At 43.1% G+C, this 23,029-nt stretch overlaps 1 protein-coding gene across 1 annotated transcript in view; it reads right to left on the reverse strand.

Annotated features, from left to right (window-relative positions):
• Positions 1-23,029, reverse strand: part of adgrv1 (adhesion G protein-coupled receptor V1) — a 99,913-nt gene that overhangs the window by 26,515 nt on the left and 50,369 nt on the right. Inside the window, exons 88-89 of the mRNA XM_069683260.1 lie at positions 6,216-6,332; positions 668-846 (exon numbers count right to left, since the gene is read on the reverse strand). Coding sequence (XP_069539361.1) covers positions 668-846; positions 6,216-6,332 — 296 coding nt within the window. The remainder of the gene's footprint in view (positions 1-667; positions 847-6,215; positions 6,333-23,029) is intronic.

Genomic DNA, 23,029 nt, shown 5'->3' on the forward strand with positions numbered 1-23,029 from the left:
CACCCTCCCACAGGAAACACTCACACAAGTTCAATGCCAAGGATAACAGACACACCTTAGACCGCTCGCTAATTTTAACCGTGATTTAAAGGGTCCGAACTTCATCAGTGTTTGACTTTGTCACGCACACACGCATTGAAACACACATAGTATAGGCAGAGGTTTAAACATAGACACACCTGACTGGAGATCATTGTGCACGTTTGTACAAGGTGACCTCATCTGTTGCGCTCAATGATTCAGGTGCTCTACACATACATGGCCAAAAGTTATTTTTAGCACTCTCTCACAAACACTCACTTAGACATATACAAAGCCATACATTATATTATATTAGTATTTAAGGTGTCTCCCTTCCTCTTCCTCCCCCTCTAAGGTTACTAGGTGGAGAGATGCTTTTATTCATTCATTTGATTGGGCGAGCTACCTCCTCACATGATGTCACAGCCTCAGGTGATTTCTGTTTTGCTCTCCTCTAGTCTGAGGTGGAATTTACCTAAGCCTAAGAAGAGAAACTGAAGTCACCAGGACTGACTCAGACCTGGTTTGAAAAACACACTCATGAGTCCTCTTAAGAAAACAGATTACGTTAGTGTTTACTCCTCCTCCCTTCCATCAGCTCTAAAGGCAGCTTGTGTTTGTATCCCTGTGTGTGTTTTGCACTCACACATCTCCTTGCACCAGCCCGTAAACGGCGTGTATGGTCCATCCGAAGCCGCCGAGCAAGGCGATGACTAGGACGACGATGACAAGTGCAGGAAGTCCCCATCCCAACAGGAAGTAGAGCAGGTATCGACGCTCCGTGTGCTCGTCATTCATCACCAGCACTTGCCAGAAGTTCACCGCCTGCGGACACAGTTTGAGAAAACAGCTTGTGAACTGAAAACAAGATGCGTGCCAACACCAGCAACACCTTTATGAAGCCCAATATTTCTCCTAAACCTAAAGAAGCCTCATGATAGCGCAAGGAAAAGCAAGTTTGGAAGATTTCTTCATCTTTTTGCATTAAGAGGACAACTTCACTTTTATCACATCTGCACTGTTTGCTTTGTAATCTAGCCAGCTTTGATTGTCTCATACGTCTGATAAACTGAGCCTTGCATTGTTACATAAGCAGCTTTTCTGAACACCTGTTGGTTGCAACACAGACACACCGTCTTATCCCTCTGTGGAGGCGCGAGCACACGATAAAGTATCTTTCAGAAAGTCTTAAACCTGCAATTCTGAAGAGCAAAGGGCAAAGGTTCACTCAAGACAAAATCTTCACTTAAAAACATGATTTAATGATTTAATCTAGTAAGGAAAAAACTATTCAGGCTTTATCGGCAAAGCAATCGCACTTTCTTTTTCTGTTTGTGATGTTTGTATCTGTCCATCTGTCTGTGCGCACATAAGCAGGACATTGTGATGCAACTGACAGGAGGTTAAGGGACCCTGACCTCTGTCTCCCCATAACCATATTGTATAATATGACACAACAGACATCACTACACAAACACACAACACCAGCATGAACACACAGACACACATACTGCATGTTGTGTAACAACTAGGCCGCACACTGCACTGAGACAATAGCACATTGTTGATCAGATTCAAGATCTGCCTTCCCTTGGATGTGAGCAGGCTGGAGCCATTGATGTGCAGTCAGTAAATGGATTATGGGTAACTTTGTGCTGAGCTGTTGCCTCTGCAGTGTTTGCATCCCTCAGTGACTGTTGATTCTGCAGCCTGAGAAGTAAGCAATGTGCTGCCACCAGGATGAATAACAGGCAATAAACAGATCAATACGCTTGCTGAATATTTGGCTTGGTGATTGCTTCTGCAGTTTTCTTTTCTTTATATGAACTGTTTAAGAAGTTGGTTCAACCAAATGATAAAAACATTTCTCTTCTTAGAGCTATTGGCATGACAAAATGTTTGTTTTGTTTATTTGTGATTTCTGGTTCCAGCCAAATACAATAGGAGGGAATAAATGGCCTCAGTATTAAAAAAAGAACATTAGATAAATTCAACAGCAATGTCCATCCATCCATTATCTGTACCACTTATCCTGTTCTGGGTCGCGAGGACCCAGGAGCCTATCCCAGCTGCCATTGGGCGAGAGGCAGAGTACACCTTGGACCGATCGCCTGTCAATGACAGGGCTGACACATAGAGACAGACAACCTTTCACGCTCACACTCACACCTATGGGCAATTTTAGAGTCACCAATTAACCTAATGAGCATTTCTTTGGACTGTGGGAGGAAGCCGAAGTACGCAAAGGGAAGCCACGCATTCACAGGGAGAACATGCAAACTCCACACAGAAAGGCCCACTTCGTCCGCTTGGGACTACTTTCTTTTGCATAAAGGCTTTTGCTGAATATTAAAATCCAGTGAGGGGGCAGAAATCTTTGTAAATATAAGTGAAAATGTCTGAATCGTTGGATGCCATTGAGTGACTGAAGTGTGACTGAACCTTTAAGGCTGTTGGTAACTCAACACCGGTTTGTCTGGTTGCAGCTGATGGTCATTGATTGCCATCTATCCATCCACTATCACACTCAAAGTGTTTGTAAGTAATTTGACAACAACTACAAATCTGTGAAACTAGCACCCAAGCTGACTGTTTTTCTGGTGAACAAGCACACTGAAACAGGGTACAAACACGCTGCAGTCCTGTGCTGAGGATCTGGCAGGTCTTTCCTTGCTGAAGGAGCTGCGGAGTATTGTTATGTAACATTATGCTGTTCCTCAGAGGGCTGAGGTTGCCTCTGCGAGCCTCTGCAGTGATGAAAAAAAAAACAGGTCTGGATAGTGATCAAATTATTGGCTGTTTTCTGGCATTATGTCAGCGCATATTCCCCTGGACGTGCACATACTCACAAACAGACACACCCACACACACACACTGCAGTTATTGATTTGGAGTTTTCTTCATGGTCTGAGATGGGTTGCTGGCGCCCACTCATATCGGCCACTTAGCTGAAAGCAGCTACCTGATAGGAGGGAAAAATGAGCGGTGAGACATTACTGGGGTCGATAAGGAGACATCGGTGAGGACGGACGGGTATCAGTGCCACACATCAATGAAAGCCAGAGTGGCAGCTTTATATCTGTTGTCAGCTACTATTGTTGCTGACGATAAAGAAATGAGAAACGGCTTGTTTTGGCAGGGGTGTCGAAGAACAAGGGCAATTTAAGAAAAGGTATATCTCTGTCAGCAAGTGTTTGAATAAAAAACAAGAAATCTGTAGGGGATTTATTTCTCCCTGCAACTTTTTCCCTCCTCTTTGAACTCCTTCTGGGGTGAATTATAGTTTGTGTTTAGATCATATCAGCTCTCCTGCCACTTTAACTACTACCATGTGTGTCTGAATGCGCCTTGAAGTCAAAATACATTTAATTTAGCTGCCAGAGTCTAACACTTTGTAAGCCACATGAAAGCATTTGGACAGAGCCTTAATGCCTTAAGATATCAAACAGATCATCTAGTAAATATTCTGCTGTGAAATACTTTTAGCACTGCTTGGTTCCAGTGTAACCCTATTGTGCTAACTCTATTAGCTTACACAAAGGGCTAATCTTTTAATACTCCATCAATAATAATGTTCCAGCAGAGATTATATCCAGTTCATAAACAATGATTATGTTCGCTTACAAACGTCACACGTTGTAAAACACGAAGAGCGATGGAAACAAAGCGACGGTCAGTTACGCAAGAGGGGGAGGACACGAGGAGAGAAAGGGGGGAGAGGAGTCATTTGGGGACAGGTCTCCTCAGGATGTGTGGCTCATGTTTTTTATGATGGACCTCTTTTAACCCAGGCTAAATGACTTGTACACATGTCTTGTCTTGTTATCTGATTCATGGTTGGACACAGACCAAGAGTTTTAAGAGATTTTGAGTTATAACCGCAATGGATGGCATTTCACAACCCGAGACGTGAAATACGACTCTGGTCTAAGCTTTAATTACAGTTTTCAAAACACAGTCAGCCACCAGCATTTCAATGTAAACTGGTTTGCATTTCTTAATGAATATAAATTAGCAAAACAATAATGTATAATAAAGTTGATCCGGGATATATTTCAATTACAAATGAATGTGGAATTATTGTGATTAAGGAAATGGATTTGCTTCACTTTGGGGCGGGATTTGAAAGAGGATGATTAAGGAGGAGGTTTGACTCTGCTGCATGCAAATGGTTCCAGAATTAACTTCCAGACAGATTTCAGCGCGTCAAGGCTGGAAATATCCAATCAGGGCTTTTACCATTAACAAAAGGTGTTCCACAAGGATCAGTTCTGGGTCCTGTCTTATTCACAATCTATATTAATAACATTGTTTGTTTTACAACTGACCATAATATCCATCTTTATACTGATGACACTATTTAATATTGTTCTGCTGACTCTGTACAACACTCTATTGAGAAGCTACAACTACAAATCAAGAGATAATAATGTAACAGTCTAAACCTATCCACAGTGAGAAGTAGCAACATTGAAAGAGCCCCAGTATATAAAATGGGACAAAAACTTGGGTTTCTGCACAGAAATAGATCTAACGTCCCTTTTAACTGTAGAGAAGTTATAATTGAATCAGTCTTTTTGTCAGTTTTGATTATGGTGATATAATCTACAGACATGCTGCTGCTTCCACTCTCAAATCTCCAGGGTCAGTTTATCACTCTGCTCTTAGATTCGTAACCAGAGATCCCTACAACACTCATCAATGTAAACTGTATAACAAAGTTGGTTGGTCCTCTCTACCACAGAGGCGTTATAAACACTTTTTATCAATAAATTACCTTATTGGACATTCACCGCCCTACATATCATCCATGTTGAACTGGACCACTGGAACCTACAAAACTCACTCTTCTGACTGTCTTATGCTTCAAGTCCCTCGCGTTCACTCTCAACTTGGAAAATCAGCCTTTAGCTTTTGTGCTCAAAACTTTTTGAATTATTTAGAACACACTCTCGAGATCGACACTTTAATTTCTCTCAGGCAAATGAAGGCAATGATCTCAAACCACTTCACCTCAGCTTGCTATAGTTTTTACTGAGAACTGAGTTTTTGGTTATTTTAATTGTGTCATTTTCTGTATCTCGACATCATTGCAAATGAGGGAAACCTCAATGATATTCGAGGCTTAAATAAAGGTTTGAATTAATTAATGTACTGAGGTAAATGGTGTCTTTTCGGGGGTGAGTGTAGTTCTGCGACCCATATTTACTACATTCCTGTGGTTAAACAGCAGGTCACACGTCATTTAGTCACTCTGAAGGATTATAATTGGCTTAAGCTGGCGGCTTTTTTTGGCTTCATGTGTGACAGAAATTGGTTGTTTTATACAACTGTATGAATATAAGATAAAATAAGTGAGGTATTACTATGTTAAAGCAGTTATAAAGTGATCTGCAGCACATTTTTCATGTCAGTCAGACCCCGCCAGTTTAAATCAAGCCTTAATACCCTCATCATGTGTGCATGTTAAGCTGCAACTTGGGACTTTTCCTGCCTGGCTTTGTTCTTTGCAGTTATGTCACGAAAAAAATGAGAAAAAGAAAATACAGGTCAGATGGTCAAGACGAAGGGGGCCAGGAGCTGCTGGGGCGTGGTGCCGCTAAGTGGTACCAGTCTAGGGTCAAAGATCATGTCATGCAGCTTTCTGGTACCTTCATCTCACCCGCTAATCAAAACCTGCCTGAGCCCACGTGGAGGTTTCACTAGTTATTACGTAAAAAACACATGCTTCACATAAGGAGCAAAAAAGAAAGGGGCCCCTGTTCATGCCAAGCCATGAGGAAAATGAGCAGGATAAGGAGACTTTACTGAGAGGTGCCTTTCAATAAGAAATAATCATGTCTGATGTGATTAAAGGTGATGTCCAGATTAGGGGCAAGACCCTGCACTGAAGAACTAAAGTTAATATCACAACCGTAAGTGCATATAAGGACTGTCTATCTGTATAACTTTGACCAACAGACTCTTTTATTAACCCTCTTGAGTTACGACTCAAAACTAGGACCCATTGTCTGCTTGCAGGCCTTATGAATAGACACCATTGTTAAGGCTTTCAGACTGGACAGACCTAATTTACATGGTGATGAGGCATGGCCAAACATCCTAAATCTCAGCTGTTGAGGAAAGGGTATACAATTACATTGATGTCCAAATCTGTCGGTTAAAGTAGAATCAAGTGTGTCAACTTTTGTTACCTGTATGAGCATCCAAAAGAACTGACTGAGGTGGAAGTAGTGAGAGAAGAGCGCCAAAGCAGCACAGCTGTCCTCTGAAAACATTCGGCCTCTGAAAGCTGACACCAGGAAGCAGATCTGTAGAGAAAGACAGAAAAAGACACATTTAGAATCCATTATGTGTTAATGAGCCTTTCATCCTTCAGCCTAGGAAGCAGCAGCAGGTGACATATTGCATGACTCCCTGGCACACTCGCACACACACACACACAGGAGCAGTGGTCCTTGCAGTTTTTAAAGGAGACAGTGGGATTCAGATAACGCCCCCCCCCCCCCTCCCATAGAGAGACATCCTATCCTGCAGACCTGTTACATCACCATGCAGCAAGCTATGCAGGCAGGAGCAGAAAATAAAAGCATCAACAACATAAACAACACTGACAAATATGTTCCTTTCGTATCATCCCACCCGCACAAAGATTTGTACAAACGTGTGGGTGTAACACTTCTCCAAATAACAATATAAAGGGCAGTGCAGAATCGCTGCAGAAAACATCTTGTGCTAAGTGTGTGTGCGTGCAAAAGAGAGAGAGAGAGAGAGAGAGAGAGAAGAAATAGAGAGAGTTCTGTAGGCGGGAACGCATCAGGGCCAAAATTCAATTTGTAACATTGGAGGCAGGACAGTGTGGAAAACCCATGAGGGCAGCAGAAAATACTGCCGCTCTGCTGTCCATCGCAGAGCTTCATTAACCTCTGGCACTGACTGAGTGTGGTGCCAATGCAGTCGGGCGATTGTTACGTAACCTGCAGTCTGTCGGCCCTCTGCCAGGGCCGTGGAGCAGAAAGAGGGGTGAATGGAAGAGAGTCGGAGCTGTGGGATGTGGGGAGACTGATAACTTGGTGTCATTATATTCATTATACTCTTACAGTAGCAGACACGTTCAGCTAGAAAGGCTCTGCGTGTCTTTATCCCACACCTGCGGTAATTATATTCTGTAAGCTCAACAGTCAACAGTTTGATCTGACGTAACAAAGTCAAGCACAGACCAGAAGAGCTCTTAATATCTCCAAAACAAGCTAATGCATACTGTTGGTACCACCCTACGGTTTCAGCTAATTTGCTTAGAAAGACAGTCGCCATAGTAACCAGGTAAATAGGCATGATGAGCTGGGACATGACCTGTTTTACACACACGCAGCTTATATATGTTCGAGTTGTATCGTGTTGAGGCTGCTCCTCATAAAGAACAAAATTAAAGGGCCAGTTCACCGATTTTCAACCTCAGTCCTATCATGCTATTATGGGGAGCTAAAATGCAATTTCGCTCTGTGCCTCTGGAGGACGCTGTCCGCTTCTCCAATGGGCCCTGGAAAACCTCCGCGAGACTATGTAAAAACCATCATCTGGCAGAGGCCAGGGAGCTCGCTAAACTATACTTCCTCAATCTAGGACGCCCGCCTCCAATGTCATGTCTCGTTCAAAATCGTCAGGTTATAAATGTAGACTGCAGACCTGAAGATTTTTTAGACGATCCACCGGTATATTCTCATCGCATTTCAGATTCTGTACCGCTCTGATCCATTGCCGGCAGCGGTCAATGTCCTGGGAAACGGTAGTATTTCACTCCAGCGTCTCTCGCCGGGCCGTTCCTTTGTTGGAATGTAGAATGGGCGAAACCATAAGCTGTTCTTACAACTTTCTCCACAGCTATGGCGCCAATTTCAAATATTATTGCTTCTATCGATTACAGAGAAAACCAGCTTTGACTGACAGTGGCTTTTTCCATTACGAATTGCTCCTTTAAGCGTCATGCCCTTTGGGCGACTCTACAGGCTTTCTCCTGAAGTGTATTTTCTTTTTCTCGAAACCCTAAAATGATCATTCCTGGATTTTCCAGCTCTTACTAACCATGTCTCCATCCTCCTGTTGAGCAAGGGGAAAAGTCAGGGCATTTAAAAAAATAAAATCATGAGTCAGTTTCCCATCCGTGCTCCCCGCCCTGCAGGGTGTGAGCGGGAACGATGGGACAGGAAGCAAACTCGTGCCGAGACTGCCTGGAATCGTGCCTGAGTGGGGAATCTGTTCAGGTAGCTTATGGGAACAAAGATTATTCAGCGGGTTTGTGTGTTTTTGGCAGAGGGTTGACCTCATTCGGCCAAAGCCACAGTGTGACACACCAGCCATCTTCTCAAAAGCAAAACAATGGGGAAACCACCTAGGGAGAAATGCTAAAGTAAACTGCAGACACATAATCATAAGCAAACATGCAGCACATGCACGCATGTTTGTTTAAAACAGAAGGCTCTAATTTTGTGACATCAAGCGTAGAGCAAAGCGAGCACAAAGGGGGGGGCAGTGCACTTTAGGTTTTTTTTTTCGTGACACATCAGATTGTAGACGGATAAATTATGAGTGGGTGAGTAAGGGGATATTATCAAATCACTGCTGATCACTTTGGCTTATTGCATCCCTGCTAATAAATATGTGGGTTGCTTCAAATTACATTACAGTCTTCATGTGAAACAGCTCTGAGAAACCCACCCACATTTACTCTAGCCTTATGTGACAAACCTCAATAGCTTCAGGGATATCTATTGAAACACTGAAACTACTGACCTGCGTTCAAACGATGACATAACAAGTAGTGAGAAATAGCCTTGTAGGGAAAGGAGGGCAAAGGGCTTAAAAGAGAGTGTGTAAGTTCAGTGGTGTGAACAGACTCTTTAATAGGTGGCAGCCTCACAGATGTGCATGTGTCTGTGTGTTTGCGGCCTCCATGGAGCTGGGCTGGGAGCTATTTGGCTCAGGTCAGAGATGGAAACCAGGTAAACAGGTACGGTGAACCTCTCTTGAGTCAGCAGATAACAAAGCGTGTTTATGAAGATTTTATTTGATTAGAGTTGGTATGATTGCCATCTGCCCTTTTCAAAAGGCGCTAAAAGTGCCTATTACATAATACTCTATTGTTGCTGCTCACTCGGGTCAGGCTAATATATCACACCACATGTCAAATGGGTTCAATAGGGCAGGGCATCTTACTATTTTAAAACTTAACCACTTTCTTTATGGCAGATTTTCTTTAATGTGACATTAAAGGAGAGGCAGGTAGACAGGCGGACACACACGCTGTGCTGTGTAGGTAAATCAGAGGAGCCATCGGGTTTTATGTCAATAGATACACTGAGGCAGTGTGTAGTGAAGGTTTTATCTGTCTCGAAACACACTGACTGACTCGGCCTCTGCAGCGTTTATTAGTTTACATTGTGTGTATCAAATTTAAATGCTCATGTTAATCTAGCTTTACTAGACATGAGGCTAAAATAAAGGTTTGATAAAAGATGCAACTCAACATTAGCTTTTATTTCTGCCGCAGAAGTAGAAGTAGAGTACCAAATAAGACCCTGACCAGATTTTTCGAGGAGGAAGTCATCTCAAACTTCCTGTAATCTGAGCCAGACATGAACTGAAACTCCACCAGAGAGAACAATCTCTATTCTGAAACTAGTGAGCAAAACAGGGTGTGACAGAGATAAGGGAGTCATCCACCCTCCCAAGAGCTAATTACACTCAGGACAAACAAACGGCTTCTAACGCTAGGGCTGGGAACTGTAGCGAAACACACAGCACCAACATTAGAGTACAGGGGGAGGTCGGATGGAGGCGAAGGGCGGTTGATCGGGTTTTATGACAGAGCAGACCGATCCCTCGGGCAGCTGTCAACACATTATCAGAGCTGACATGCAAACTCCATGAACTGATTATCTGTGAAGGCAACAATTAGGCAAAGGATGGAGGGCCGCTCTCGAACAAAACAAACCCAAACTACATCCATTTGCTCTGTGATGGCGTAGTTCCTGCTTAAGCCTTACAGAGGAGTCACGTTAAAGAGACTGCTATGATTGAATCCATTGAGATAAATGTGGGTTAAGGTCGTATGCTGTGGATTTCAAAGAGATGTAAAGGCAGCAGGAATGTATGTTACATGGCTGGGATTGATGGACCCAGCCTTTGTGGGGAGCTATTAGCTGAGATTAGCTAAGTAGGTATGGGGGTCATGGTTACAGCTGCGGCCATTGTTCAGCCCACTGTGAATATAATAGATAACACAGGTACATGTCAGCGCTGAAGTAGGATGATCCGCCACAGGGTGGGGAGGTGACAGGTGCGGATGTGGAGTTTATCAGAGCCCTATCTACTGCTCTGTCCTTTGTCCGCGGGCCTCCTTCTCTTTTGTGTCGGGACCAGGAGTCGACCGGTCTAGACCCTCAGGCTACAGACTTATTAAAGGCAGCGGCGGGGAGGTGCTGCAGGACGCTAAATACAAGTTGTGTCAGTGTAATGTGTGTGTGGTTGCGTGCTCCCGTAAAACAGGAAGCACCAAAGCTCCAAACATCATGCATGAATGTCACAAATTTATTGCCCCATTGTGCAAAGATTGCATATCAAGCTGCTGTCTCACTCGCATGATTTTGGCTACAACACCCAGGAAGAAGTCAGAGAGGAAAGAGAGAGAGAGACATTATAAAAGAGGAGACAGAGGCCATGGGGAGGCCTTTGAGAGCACACATCACACGTAGAAAACAAAGCAGCTCTTCTTCTGCAGAGTGTTTTTGTGGCCTTGTCATCAGGCCTGAGACTTTAAGCCTGAACGCCCAATCAGAGAGCTCCTCTTTGTTTTGTGGCCCTGACGCACCCGGGGGACTGCCCGTTCACTGTTGTTGTTTTTGTTTCAGATCCACAGCTGCCTTGAGAGTGATTCTACTTATCTTTAAAGAAGATTTTAGCTCACTTTGATATGATAGGCAGGTCTGAAGAAAACTCAATGCTTGTTTCCAACCATTGCTCAGCAACAGTAAATGAATGACAGCAAACTGGAATAAAAGCCTCATCAGGAGGAAGCCTCCAGAAAACTGAAAAATAAATCAAACAACAAATAGCTGCACTACAGTTAAATAAGAAGGCCGAACAACGGAGATAAATCCTGCAAAAACAATCTGCACACAGGAAACATTATATTTTGGTGCAGCTGCTTTCTGCTGCTACTCGCTGCAGCGCTCATCTTCCCAATGAGTTCTGCTGCTGATCGATCGCCCTGTGTGCTGGCGCTAAGGTAGCTGAGTGAACCATTGTGGCTAAAAATAGCATCAGCCTGATGCATTACATCACTGAGGGAACAGGGCCTTAGCTGTCTGCCTGCCAGACAATCCATCCAGCCTCGTGTCCGAAACACTTAACCTCCACCTCTCCCCTCCTCCAGACTTCCTTATCCTATCTTTCTCTTCTATACCCCCAACTCAATCCCCTGCTCCACCCTTCATCACATCTCCCTCCTCCTCCTCCTCCTCGTCCTCCTTCACCTCCCCCTTCTCTCTAACAGCTACCGGTCTGATCTAGCTGGTTCCAGCCTCAGCCTGCACCCTGGGTGTTTCCTCCTATGCCTTTGTTTAGGAAAAGATAAAGCAAAAGAATAAAGGAAAGAGAAATATGAGATTAATCGTTCCACCCTCACTCTATTCATTCGTTTCTCACTGAAGCAATGCCATCCTATCGAACAACTTCTGTCCTCCTCACTATCGATCCTGCCACCTCTCCTCAAAGGCAAAGGTAGCTTCAAAATTTAAAGTGAAATTAAGGCTGCTTTAAGCTGAGTAATGTGACTGGCAACTAAATTTCTGTGCCATTCATCTTCATTTTTTTTCTTGCCTTAAATCTGCCCGAGCATCATCAGTCTCCTCACGTGCCTCAAGCCTGTCAGTTCATGTGTGTGTGTTGTTTATGCGCAGAAGCACACGGGACAGACAGCGGCAAGAAGCAGGTCACACAGGGATGGCTGATAGCTGGGTTAGTGGGCCACTGCGTGTGATTTAACATTCACTGAGACGACACGTGAGGCTGTTAAAATAAAAAGGAGTCGAGACAAAAAACAGAAAGGCCCAGTGTGAGCCGCTGAGATGGAAAACTATTAAATCTTAATGGTGCGAAGTATCAGACGTCATCCCGAGAAAAACACTTTAACAGAGCCGCCGATATATATGTTTTCAACATTTCGAGCCTTACTCGAGCCTTCGCCAACATGCTGTATAGGCCGTGCTAATGAGCAGGAATCTGAAGGGTGTTTTGAGTAGCATGTCTGGTTGCTTAAGGTCGGGGTTTTAAAAGTAAAGTTCACAGGTGTTTTGGGTTGAACCTCAGGCTGAGGCTTTCTTGCTGAGCCAGCTGTTGGCAAATAAACACCCACTCCCCTTTAGTCTGTTTCGCATTCAAACATCCACAACACTGTCATCTACATTTGCTTACGTGAGCATGCGTTGCCTTACAGGAAAAGTCTGTCTGTAAAGCAGGTAGAGACGATATTAGAAGCTTTTACGATGTATAACGGGAATGACTGATATATTCCCAGAATAAACTGACAGCGTGCAGGTTCGGGAGTTTCGCTGTGATCTGGTGTGACACGGTAATAGGGGCCTGTCAGCACTGTGAAGAGAATGAGGCAGCTAAAACAAGCTCAGACCTTGTCAACAAGTTTACAGTGTCATTAGTGTCATTGTTTCAAGTCGAGGGAATGCGAAACCTAAGTAACATCCAAGACGTGTGAAGTGTCGAAGCAGTTACAATCCTTTTAGATGCATTTTCTCTAATAATCGGATCTTCTCTGTGTAGTGTGCAGACTTAAACTTAAGATCAGAGCACATTCAGATTAAAACTACCCCTACCAATGCTCATGCTAAACTCATACAGAGACCAACACTCGTGCTAACTCCCCCGTACAGAATCTCCCGGCAGTACCACCCCCATGCAGCCCATTTAAGCTGCACTCCACTCCAGCAAGCCTCCTCTCTTCTCCTCTCCCCCCATTCAAACACCAGTCAAAGAGACGTCTGCCGCCGGAGACCTACAGCTGCTTTCGATCACAACGGGGATACTTTTAAGGAGCCTCTTGAATTTCCTTCCTCAACATCTGGTGTGGCCGAGTCTGGAGAGCAGACAAGAGAAGCCTTTGGACTGCGAGGCACGAGACGCGTGCACGTGGCTTCATGTGCGCACACACACACCTATAAAAACACAGCTGCTCAAGGTCAGCTCCCTGAACACACACACTCAGTGGGTCTACTTTACTCTACCACTGGTTCTACTGTGTACTGCAACAGTAAACATGTTTTTTAAAGCTATTCTGGGTCAACAAATCAATTTAGAAACAGCAAAACATCAGAAAAACTTATAAAAGAAATCCCTAAAAAATCTTGATGGATTTTATTGTTTTATAGCAGCAGACACAGGGAGAGAAAATGGGGGCGTTGGTCCTAACGACATGTCTTTCTAACATATGCACAAGTATGCTGATATGATTATGACATGCGAGTTACATCACAGGGACAACTTAACCTTTGTGTGTACGCAAGAAAATACACAGCGTCCTTTTTATGTTGACCTGTTGCATCAGTTCCAGGTGAGTGGTACTTTACGCTTCATGAGAGGCATCATGGGAAGTCTAATAATATTGATCAGAAAGCGTAGAGAAGCCTACATGGACCCACTGAAGCAGCCTCATCCACTGCTGTCCAACAGGCCATCGATCCGGGAGAGATCCCTTCAGTGCAAACTGGCTGATCTGCAGCAGCTCTCATTGTCAGTCAATGGGCGGCTGTAAAGTCAATCAATTTGTAAAGAGGCTCATTAAGTTAATACTGTATGCTTCATTCATGCAGCTCATGCACACACATCTTCTATCATCGACTATATTTCATACCAGACTTTGTCATTTAGACTTAATCTGAGCCACAGACAAAACTGAACACAGACAACATTAGCACAATGTTTGGAGGACTTTGTTCAATCCTGCAATCCTGCTTTGCAATTTTGTACGAATCTGCACCAGGCAGGTCTTTGATTGTGGGGGAAATTTTGTTTACAAGTTTAACATCTCTACAAGTAAATTCCATCCAAAGAAAACTGTTTACATCTGGATATAAGTGCAGACATTTTCAGTGTACTCCAAAAAAGTTGTAGGCATAAGAATAAAAGCTCCTGGGACTCATTGATCAGGAAATTCATTGTGCTGCTGTTGAACTTGGCTCCGGCTGTGGAGCTACAGCGACCCCTACAGGTCAGAGGGACGGAGAGCTGCAGGCTGGGGCTGTGTTGGTGATGTGTGTTTCTATATGGGTGTGTGTGTGTGAGTGCGTCATGTGCACATACGGCCATCTGTGTACGCTTATGTATGTGTGTGCATTCATTAATGTGAGCATATGCATCGAGGAAGAGGCCCATTTTTTGATAATATTTGTACGTACATTTATGCGCCTATCTGTTGTTAAGATATGCTTTGTTTGTGAGCTAGAGCACAGCGCCTGTTGTTGTCATCATCTTAAACGCCCAGGACTAAATTGTTCACAGGATAAGACCGAGCTTCAAGATTTGAGCGAAGCCAAAAACAGGCGAAGCAGACCGATGACAATTTTCTGATAAGCCGAGAACAAAAGACCTTATTATAGATTCAGCAAGAGATACACCAGACACAATGTTTCCTTCCTCCATTCAACATTTCCTGATTATTCGAGGAAGTTGGGCGACTCTCATTTCCTATTTCAGGCTGTGAAGCTGGCATTGCAGAGCTTACACAATCTCTCTCTCTAATGATGCAGTTTGCCCGGCTTATGAAAGCCTAAATGACTTTAAACAGAATCTTTACAATTACTTCATAAAATAATTATTAACTGTACAACACTGTTAAAACCAGACAGCATAAAGATGTCGTGTCGTATGTTCCAACGACTGGGAAGCATCCTGTTCAGCCTAACATGCAGGCATCACGCTAGTAGAGCAGCACCACTGACCTCGACAGTCTCAGGGTAAACCATCTCTAAACCTCCAAAGTTCACTCCACTCTACACACAAAGCTCTGCCAAGACAAGCTGTCAAACTCCAAAAATAGAGCAGGCTACCGGGGACGTTGAACCTCTTTGTTTATCATGCAGAGTGCCTGTTTGATGAAGTCCTGAATGACAAACTGAGTGACTCCACAGAATCAGGTAAAAGGTGGATTCAGCTGCAGGGAGACTTCAGGAAGTGCAACATCCATGATTTTAAACTCTTTTTGCAAGTACATTCACTACCTTTACCACTCAGAAACGACTGTATTCAAGGCCTGTAGATGAGGCCTGTCTCATGTCTCACAGCTTCAGACATGGCAGGAGCTAATTGCAACACCATGATGAAAGAGAATGGCTACCGTGGCCTCATGTTTACTCAGCTTTTTCTGGAAATAGAGGAAAGTTCATGGAAGTATTTCTCAGGTCACCAGCTGGTAGGACAACACACTTTGGCAGTGAGAGTGTAACTTGCGGAGTGCATAAAGGGCAGAGTCTGCTGCAGCACGATGGATGGTTAGAGGATCAATGCCATTAATCCAGTTTGCACTGCATTTTCAGATAGAAGCAAATCAGTTGTCACAGGTGAAGAGAAATGACACAGACTCAACCACTTGCAACCCATGCAAAAGCACCATAAATACACATTATGAATATTGCAAAATGCACAGTTATACAACATAAAGGATTTTATTTTTACCTTTATTGTACTAATCAAAGCGAGTTAAATGAATAAAAGTAACTGGTTTGGAATTATTGGTCAATAGTTAACCAAGGACACCTGTCCTGGACTGAGCAGGTTGGCACGTATCAGCAGAAGACTGTACGTGACTGTGTTTGATCCTGAAGGCAACCTGCAGATAGGACTCATGTCTGACCACCTGGTAGATAAATAACTTGGCTGATTCATGCTTAATTGCTTACTGTAAGGTATTCATGCAACAGTATGTGGCTATAGTAGATGGTTAAATATTACAACGCATATTAAACTGTGGATGAACACACTGTTCAATAGTGAACACAGCGTGTCAGGGAAGTGTGTGAGATTGTTGACTCAGATCTGTTGAACATAGATGCTCTGTGGACATGATGTACCTGACAAGGAGAAGGATGGAATAAAAAGGGTTTCAATTCTGTGTTGTAGATTTTACTATTTTTTTATACTGTAGAAGAATGTAGAAGCAGTTTGTCTAACAAAAAACAGATTGCTTGCCAATAATTCTGATCCTTTATTTACAGTAAATGGTCTACAAATCATGCACTGCAAGCATTTAGCAAATGGTTAGCTGTTAGCTGGGGTGTCTGCTAACTTGATTGAAGGTTTCAGGACAGGGGCGATGCATTCCTGTGAAAAACTCTGAATGTTAATATGTTTTTACAAGAAACTGGTTACCTTTAAGGGGTGACAGTTTTTCTATAGTTAATGTAATTACACTTTGATGAAAATGGTCCTAGCAAACATTTGTTGAGTCTCTGACAGTAATCGAGTGTCTGTAACCAGCTTAGGGAAAAGCAACATGTGAAAATGTCGTCACTGTTCAAACTGGTGAGTCACACAGGATGTGATCGGCCCCTCTCACAGAGATAAAGAGAGAGGGAGGGGAAGAGGCAGAGTGAGACAGTATTTTTGTAGGCTGGTAATGTCACAGCTCCCTGCTAAGCCCAGCAGGAGCCCCGATGATAAAGGGTGACAGAGAATAGAAGCAGGGACATTACTCATCATTTTGTGAAAGAAAGGCTGGGTGACAGGAGATTGGAAAAGGCAGGGGGGCAGACAGACAGATCAAAGACATAAAAGGACATTCATGATCAAAATATTATTGTGAATAGCTTGTATAGTTGAGCCTCATTTCCAGAACCGGGCATAATAAGACAAGGTCGCAGTGAATCGTGAGAAGAAAGATGCTGCTGACTTTAACAGACACAGATCACAAGAAGGGGAGTCAGGGCAACACTCGGCACAAGGCGTTGGACCAGCCAGAAGAGTGTAATGTGAGTCTCCCGAGAGGCCGTCTTCACCTCTCCACTGTCCACACACACATCACTGTAACACAGGCCAGGCTGCTGATACATTATGCCCTCCCATTAGCCCGGGCTGACAGACAGTTAAGAGCCGAGAATTGCATTACAATGTTATCAAGGACATGTTGTGTACTTTATCTTGTTGTTTATCTGTTTAAAACTATAAAAAGTCCAGAGAGTAAAGAAAACTGGACAGGAGACGGCGTACGTATGTAAAGAAAAAACATGAATTCTGTATTTTTAATGAACAATAGCAGCAATGACATATTTGTAAGCAATAGTCTTTCTTAGGATATGATTAATACATTTCACTAATCTGTCGGGTATCTAGCTGTGGTCCAGTTACATCCACAATATACCAAAGATGCACTTAATACGTGAGAAGATCTGGAATGAGATCTTTCGTGCATTCAATTTTCGGATAATAAATGCATATTTTATCGATTGGATGTTAATATGTAATCCATCAAAGATCCAGTGTGCACAAGTGTTTCAACACCTTGGATTGTACTGTAAGGATTCTAGTCTCCTTTCCCCCTTTCTCTGTGGCTGCATCTCAAGTCTCTTAAATTGCATCCATGCATCCCTCACTGGTGTCTTTCACTTAGTCGCTCCCACCAGAGATGCATGGAGAGACGCGAGGAAACCAAGCGAGGAGAGAGGAAACTAGGAGACATGAGACGTCCATTCCTCTGAAGCCTCCATTTGTGATGACGGCCACTGGATCAGCTGTCAGTGTGCTTTAACAGCTGTTAGTGTCTGCACACGTGCACTGTATTCATTCTAACAAGTATCAGTGTTTTCTCTATGTATCCTGTTACCTGTTCACAAACACCTGCACATGAAGGACAGGCTGCAGTCTGTGTTTATACGGTCTGCCTGCATAGAGCCATACCTGCCTTTCTTACCGGCACTCTGCCTTTATATGATTTATTCATTATTATAATTACTGATAATCTGATTGCAAATTCATTATTTAATAAGTCAAAATGTTTTACATAAACTATAAAAATTAATTTGAGATGGTCCTCTATATGGCGGGTCCGGAACTACTTCAGGTGCAAGCGCGGAGCAAGGAGCGAGGAAATATCAAATAAGAGACCTGAGATCCAGCCTGTGTGTGTGTTCATCAAGAGCTGGGCGTCGATCCACACACATGTCTGCCAATCAAGCCACCACACCTGCTACTCATGTGCAGTCAAGCCACCTACACACTCTGCAAGATAAAAGCTCAGTCTTCCGCTCTATGCAAGATTGTCCGTTTACCCTGCGTGGTACTCAGCACAGGCTCCTTTCTGAAAGTGTTTTTTTTTTTTTAAACCAAGTTGCATCTTATTTACCCAGCTGTCTCTACTTGTGTCTAGATCTCCATACCTCCAGCGCCCAACTCCAGGACCTCAACTTCTGCAATCCACAACCCTACTCTCGCAACCCTCATTCAGAAGGGCAGGTTCTTTGACGTCAACCAGAGAAGTGGTTTATTGGTTTTATGATTTATTGGTCATGATGGGAACAGATAAACCCCCTCAGAAAAAGCACGGTCACTCACTTCATCTACAAAGCCTTGTGTTGATATTATGTTCTCGAGAAAAGGACACTAAGATCTTGGATTATGCAATTCATACGTCCATTTTCCTGAGGGTTGAGAAAGTCCATGCATCCTAAATCTGCCCCATCACGTACACATACAAGCTAACGACAAACAAGAACATTCAGGAAGCGCGACAGCAGTAATCAGACAGCTTCTTTATTTTGCTCAGAGACGGGATGTGAGGGTGGTGGGTGGTGTGTTGGGGAGTAGAGGTCAGTGGATATGCATGTGTGTCTGTGTGGATTGAGGCGCACACTTCTGAATGCTGGATCCATTCCCAGAGCTAACAGGAAATCCTTCATAACCAAACTAAGAGTCACCTAAACACCTCCCAGATACTGGAATAAAGCACTGGGACCACTGGGGTAAACATTTCACTGAGCGTGTGGGAAAGGCTATCTGGGATGTGGAGGATTGTTTAATTACAATGGATAATAAATCAGATTGTGTTTTGTTTGCAATATAGATGGAGATTAGATTTTCCATTCCCACATTGGCACCCGAACCCCACGCGGTATGTGACCAGGCTGAAGTTCTGTCAGACATATGTTATTACTGAACAAGAACCTAAAACCCACAGGCAGGGAAGTATTCAAAAACTAATGTTAAGTGACTTTTAGTAGAATCACATCTTGTTTAAATAATAGGTCTTGATTCAATTGGGTTTCTGTGGCTATTTCAAACAGTTGTAAATTTGACTGTTTATTTTGTGACACTAATGGCATACAGTACTTTACAAGAACTTCTCCGCCACTTCTTCACCTTTCCCTGGAAAGACGTCAGCCACTTCCTGTTAGGAAATCATTTATTCACTGCTGGGAAGCTCCTTGGCCTTAGCTTTAGGCAAACACTACTTTTTCTGAAACTAGTGGGAAAGGGTTGGCTGTAAATGGGATAAAAAAGTGCTCTAGTAGCTGAAAGATGAGAAAAGGAGAGGGGGGGGGGTGAAAATAAACAGAGAAATGAAGCCATCAGCCAACTCATTGTGTTTTAACAGAGGTCTCTACCCCAAAAAATCTTTTGGTTTAGTGACCTTGCTGCTGCTTTCGGCATTGTTTTATGTTTTGGTTAAATGAATGTGGACTTATGACGGAAAGGACACGTCCCTTGGAGACACAGCAAAACCGCATGAATACTGATCTAAGACTTTAAAACGTGGTTTTAGGTTGCATTAAACTGTAGTCCAAATCAAACATAAGGTGCTTTTCGACCAAAAGTACCAGGAACTTTTAGTTCCAGGAACCTAATGTCCCGGGAAGATTATGCAAATCGGGCCAATGGCGTATGGAGAAGCACTAAAAGTAACTGCACTACACCGCCAGTCCAGTAGGTGGCGATAAGAAAAAGATGAAGGCCATACAATAAAGATGAAGCCATAAAACGTGTCGAATGGGCGGGTATTGATCGTGCTTTAGTGCATTGCAAATGGATTCATGAAATCAACAATGGAAAAGAGACAAGCGCTAGTAGCAAAGCGGATTCAAAACGCCTGAAACAATCTTGAAGCACAGTGAGCTTGCAGCTGCAGTTCTTTAAACATGGCGGGTGAAGTAAAACATTGCGAGTACTCGATCAATCAGAAACAATCAGCACTGCAGGCCCCGCCCTGAAAGTTCCTGGACCTTTGGAAAGTACTGGTAAATCAATTACCTCGAATTAAACTAAATTTAGACCCTGGTTCCTGCTGTTGAAACGCACCTATTATGTGTTTTTGATGTGTTCATGCATTTCTTTACCCTTATTACAGCAAGATAAATGAAACATCTGAGGTGCAAAGCATATATAGCAATATATATATATATAGCAAATAAGTTGTGCAATGTGTTTAGCTTTGATGGATTTACATGTTCTGATTGTCACACAGATGTAAAAGGAAACCTACATTTGGAGTTCCTCTTAGAAAGGCTATAAAAGTTGCATGTGACTTCTGAAAATAACAAAGGATAAACCACAGAACTTGCATGAACATAATGTGCACGTACTGAGCCTATAGTATACTCAATCATTAACCTTAAGTAATTGACTAAATTTGATCTCTGATTGCTGTCATGCACCTCTTTGCACAAGTACATACATGACCACATGCAACATTTATACACACATACGACGAGGTGAGGCTCACTTACAAAGTACATATGCACTGGGTAAATTTCCACTCTACACAGACAATCTTCAGTTGTCTTGCTGAGGGGAGGACAAACTGCAGGGCCAGAGACTGTCACTGCACAACCTGCGATGTGACAAAGACGCGGGTGCACGCACACAGGCAAACGCGCACGCTCTCACACACAGCCTCAATCAGTCACAGTGAGAAGACTCTCCCTGGAGGTGGCGGATGGGACAAATCATATTATCTCTCAGTAGGAGGTCTGACGTCTAATGTCATTGTCAGGGGCCACTCTCTGTCACCCTGTGGGCACCTTGACACAAAACACCAGATCAGTTTGACCCTTAGACACCTTCTACAACCTGGCAGCATAAATGAAATACTGAAGGTTGTCAGCCTACGGAAAATATCTAATACTGTGCAGGGTGGGCTACAGTATGGTTCATTATGATACAGCTATTGTGAATGTGGAGATTGTCTTGTACTTTTGACAAGAGAAGCAAAAGACAAATAACTACATTAAAAAGAACAAGGCTCTGTTTTCTCCATCTCTTCCACCTGGTCTCTAACACTTTCACAGAGGGGTGGGATATTATTCTAGTTCTTTCTCGCTGACTGTAGCCGTTGCAGAAAGAAATAAATCAAACTGGCAGCTTTAATTTTCTCCCCACAGAGGGCAGCGTCATTGACTAATTCAGGCCAGTCACCACAGATGGAGAGCCAGCCTCTCTGTCAGAGGTGGCTGGAGCTCGACCTGACAGTTTAAATCAATGGTGAGGCACGAGCCAGGCTGAGACCCACAGGATCAGGAGACATTACTGTCAATTACATCTCTTCTATCAAAGATGCAAGACCTTCTGCCTTCTTAATACAGAGTGTTTAATCATTTGTGAAGCGTACTTTTGACTGTAAGTACACAGCTTAGATGCATTCCAAATTAAGAAGACAAATATCATCAGGTTTATGGAGTCTTTATACGACTAAAATCACACTTTATAAGCCGTGTATTAGTGCGCAGCAGTTACAGCCTTAAAATAATATCTATATGGATACACCCCTCTATGTATTGATTGTGAATGTCTTTCAACATACCACAATGAAGGTCTGATTCAGTGTTTAGACATCATGATCATCCTAGGTGCTAATAAGACTCAATCTTAAATAGAACTGTTCAGACTTATATCCTCTGGTGCATCAAAAACACCAACAAAGATACTCTACAGTGATGCTTTAAAGGGCTGTTTCCATGCAAAACAGAGTTAAAAAAAGAATTAAAAAATGTATCCTAAGACCAAAGTCAACATTCATCTTGATTGTAGGTATTTATCTGATATGACTAAGACTATTGACTGAGAGTATTAGATGCATTTTATTTATACGTTAGTCTCTAAATGTCTCTAAATGTCAATATAACAGAGTGCAGAGTGTTTTGGTGCATTATTTAATTTTACCTGTGTACTGAAACACTGGGGGGGGAAATGGGAATAGAAAAGCCTCCATCATTAGAATCTGTTGGGAACAATGTCACAAACTAAAGTAATTAACCCACGAATTTCCTCTTGGACACAATTTTCCACGTGCAAGGCAGGTGACTTCAAGAAGGACCACAACATAAGAAAAATGTATCAAATGAAAACTGTCTTCATCACCTTGTGTCTGCATTTATTAAAAATGAAGGGTGAGTCACTCAGCAAGGTACTTTCAATCTTCTTGATTGTCCTATTTCTTTTTATGGCAATAATGACACGGGCTGGAGAAGAAAGAAGATGGAAGAAGGAAGTTGTGCTTTTCTGTTTCTTGCTTGGCAACACATATTGAAGACAAATTGCCTGCTTAAGTAGAGACAATGACGTCAGTTGGTGTATTTTAATACAGCACATCCTGCACTGTGCGCCCAGCGCTGCCTCTAAAATATTCCCAACAGAACCAGACGACTATTTAGAGGGTGAATCTTAATACCAGAGCACACTCAGTTAGGCTTTCAGTTTGACAGTCTGGAATTCAACCAGGCCTTGATCGACTGGCCTCCAGCAGAAGGCCACAAAAACACACTTATGTATTTTCTTAACTAAAGCACAATGTCAGACACGTGCACATGCAAAGAAGTTGGCCTTAACGTGCAGTACAGTACCAACGAGGAAACAGAACAGGACGGAATTTTCCATCCAAAACCTTTTCAGGTTCAGGGGCTCTGCCTGGGCCATAAACAGGTCGGGCCCGAGGTGGTTAGCCCCCAACGACAGTCTG

This window comes from Semicossyphus pulcher, unplaced genomic scaffold (genome assembly GCF_022749685.1).
Source record: "Semicossyphus pulcher isolate SPU_LCO1_2020_fin unplaced genomic scaffold, fSemPul1.0.p SCAF_6, whole genome shotgun sequence".
Taxonomy (NCBI): Eukaryota; Metazoa; Chordata; class Actinopteri; order Labriformes; family Labridae; genus Semicossyphus; species Semicossyphus pulcher.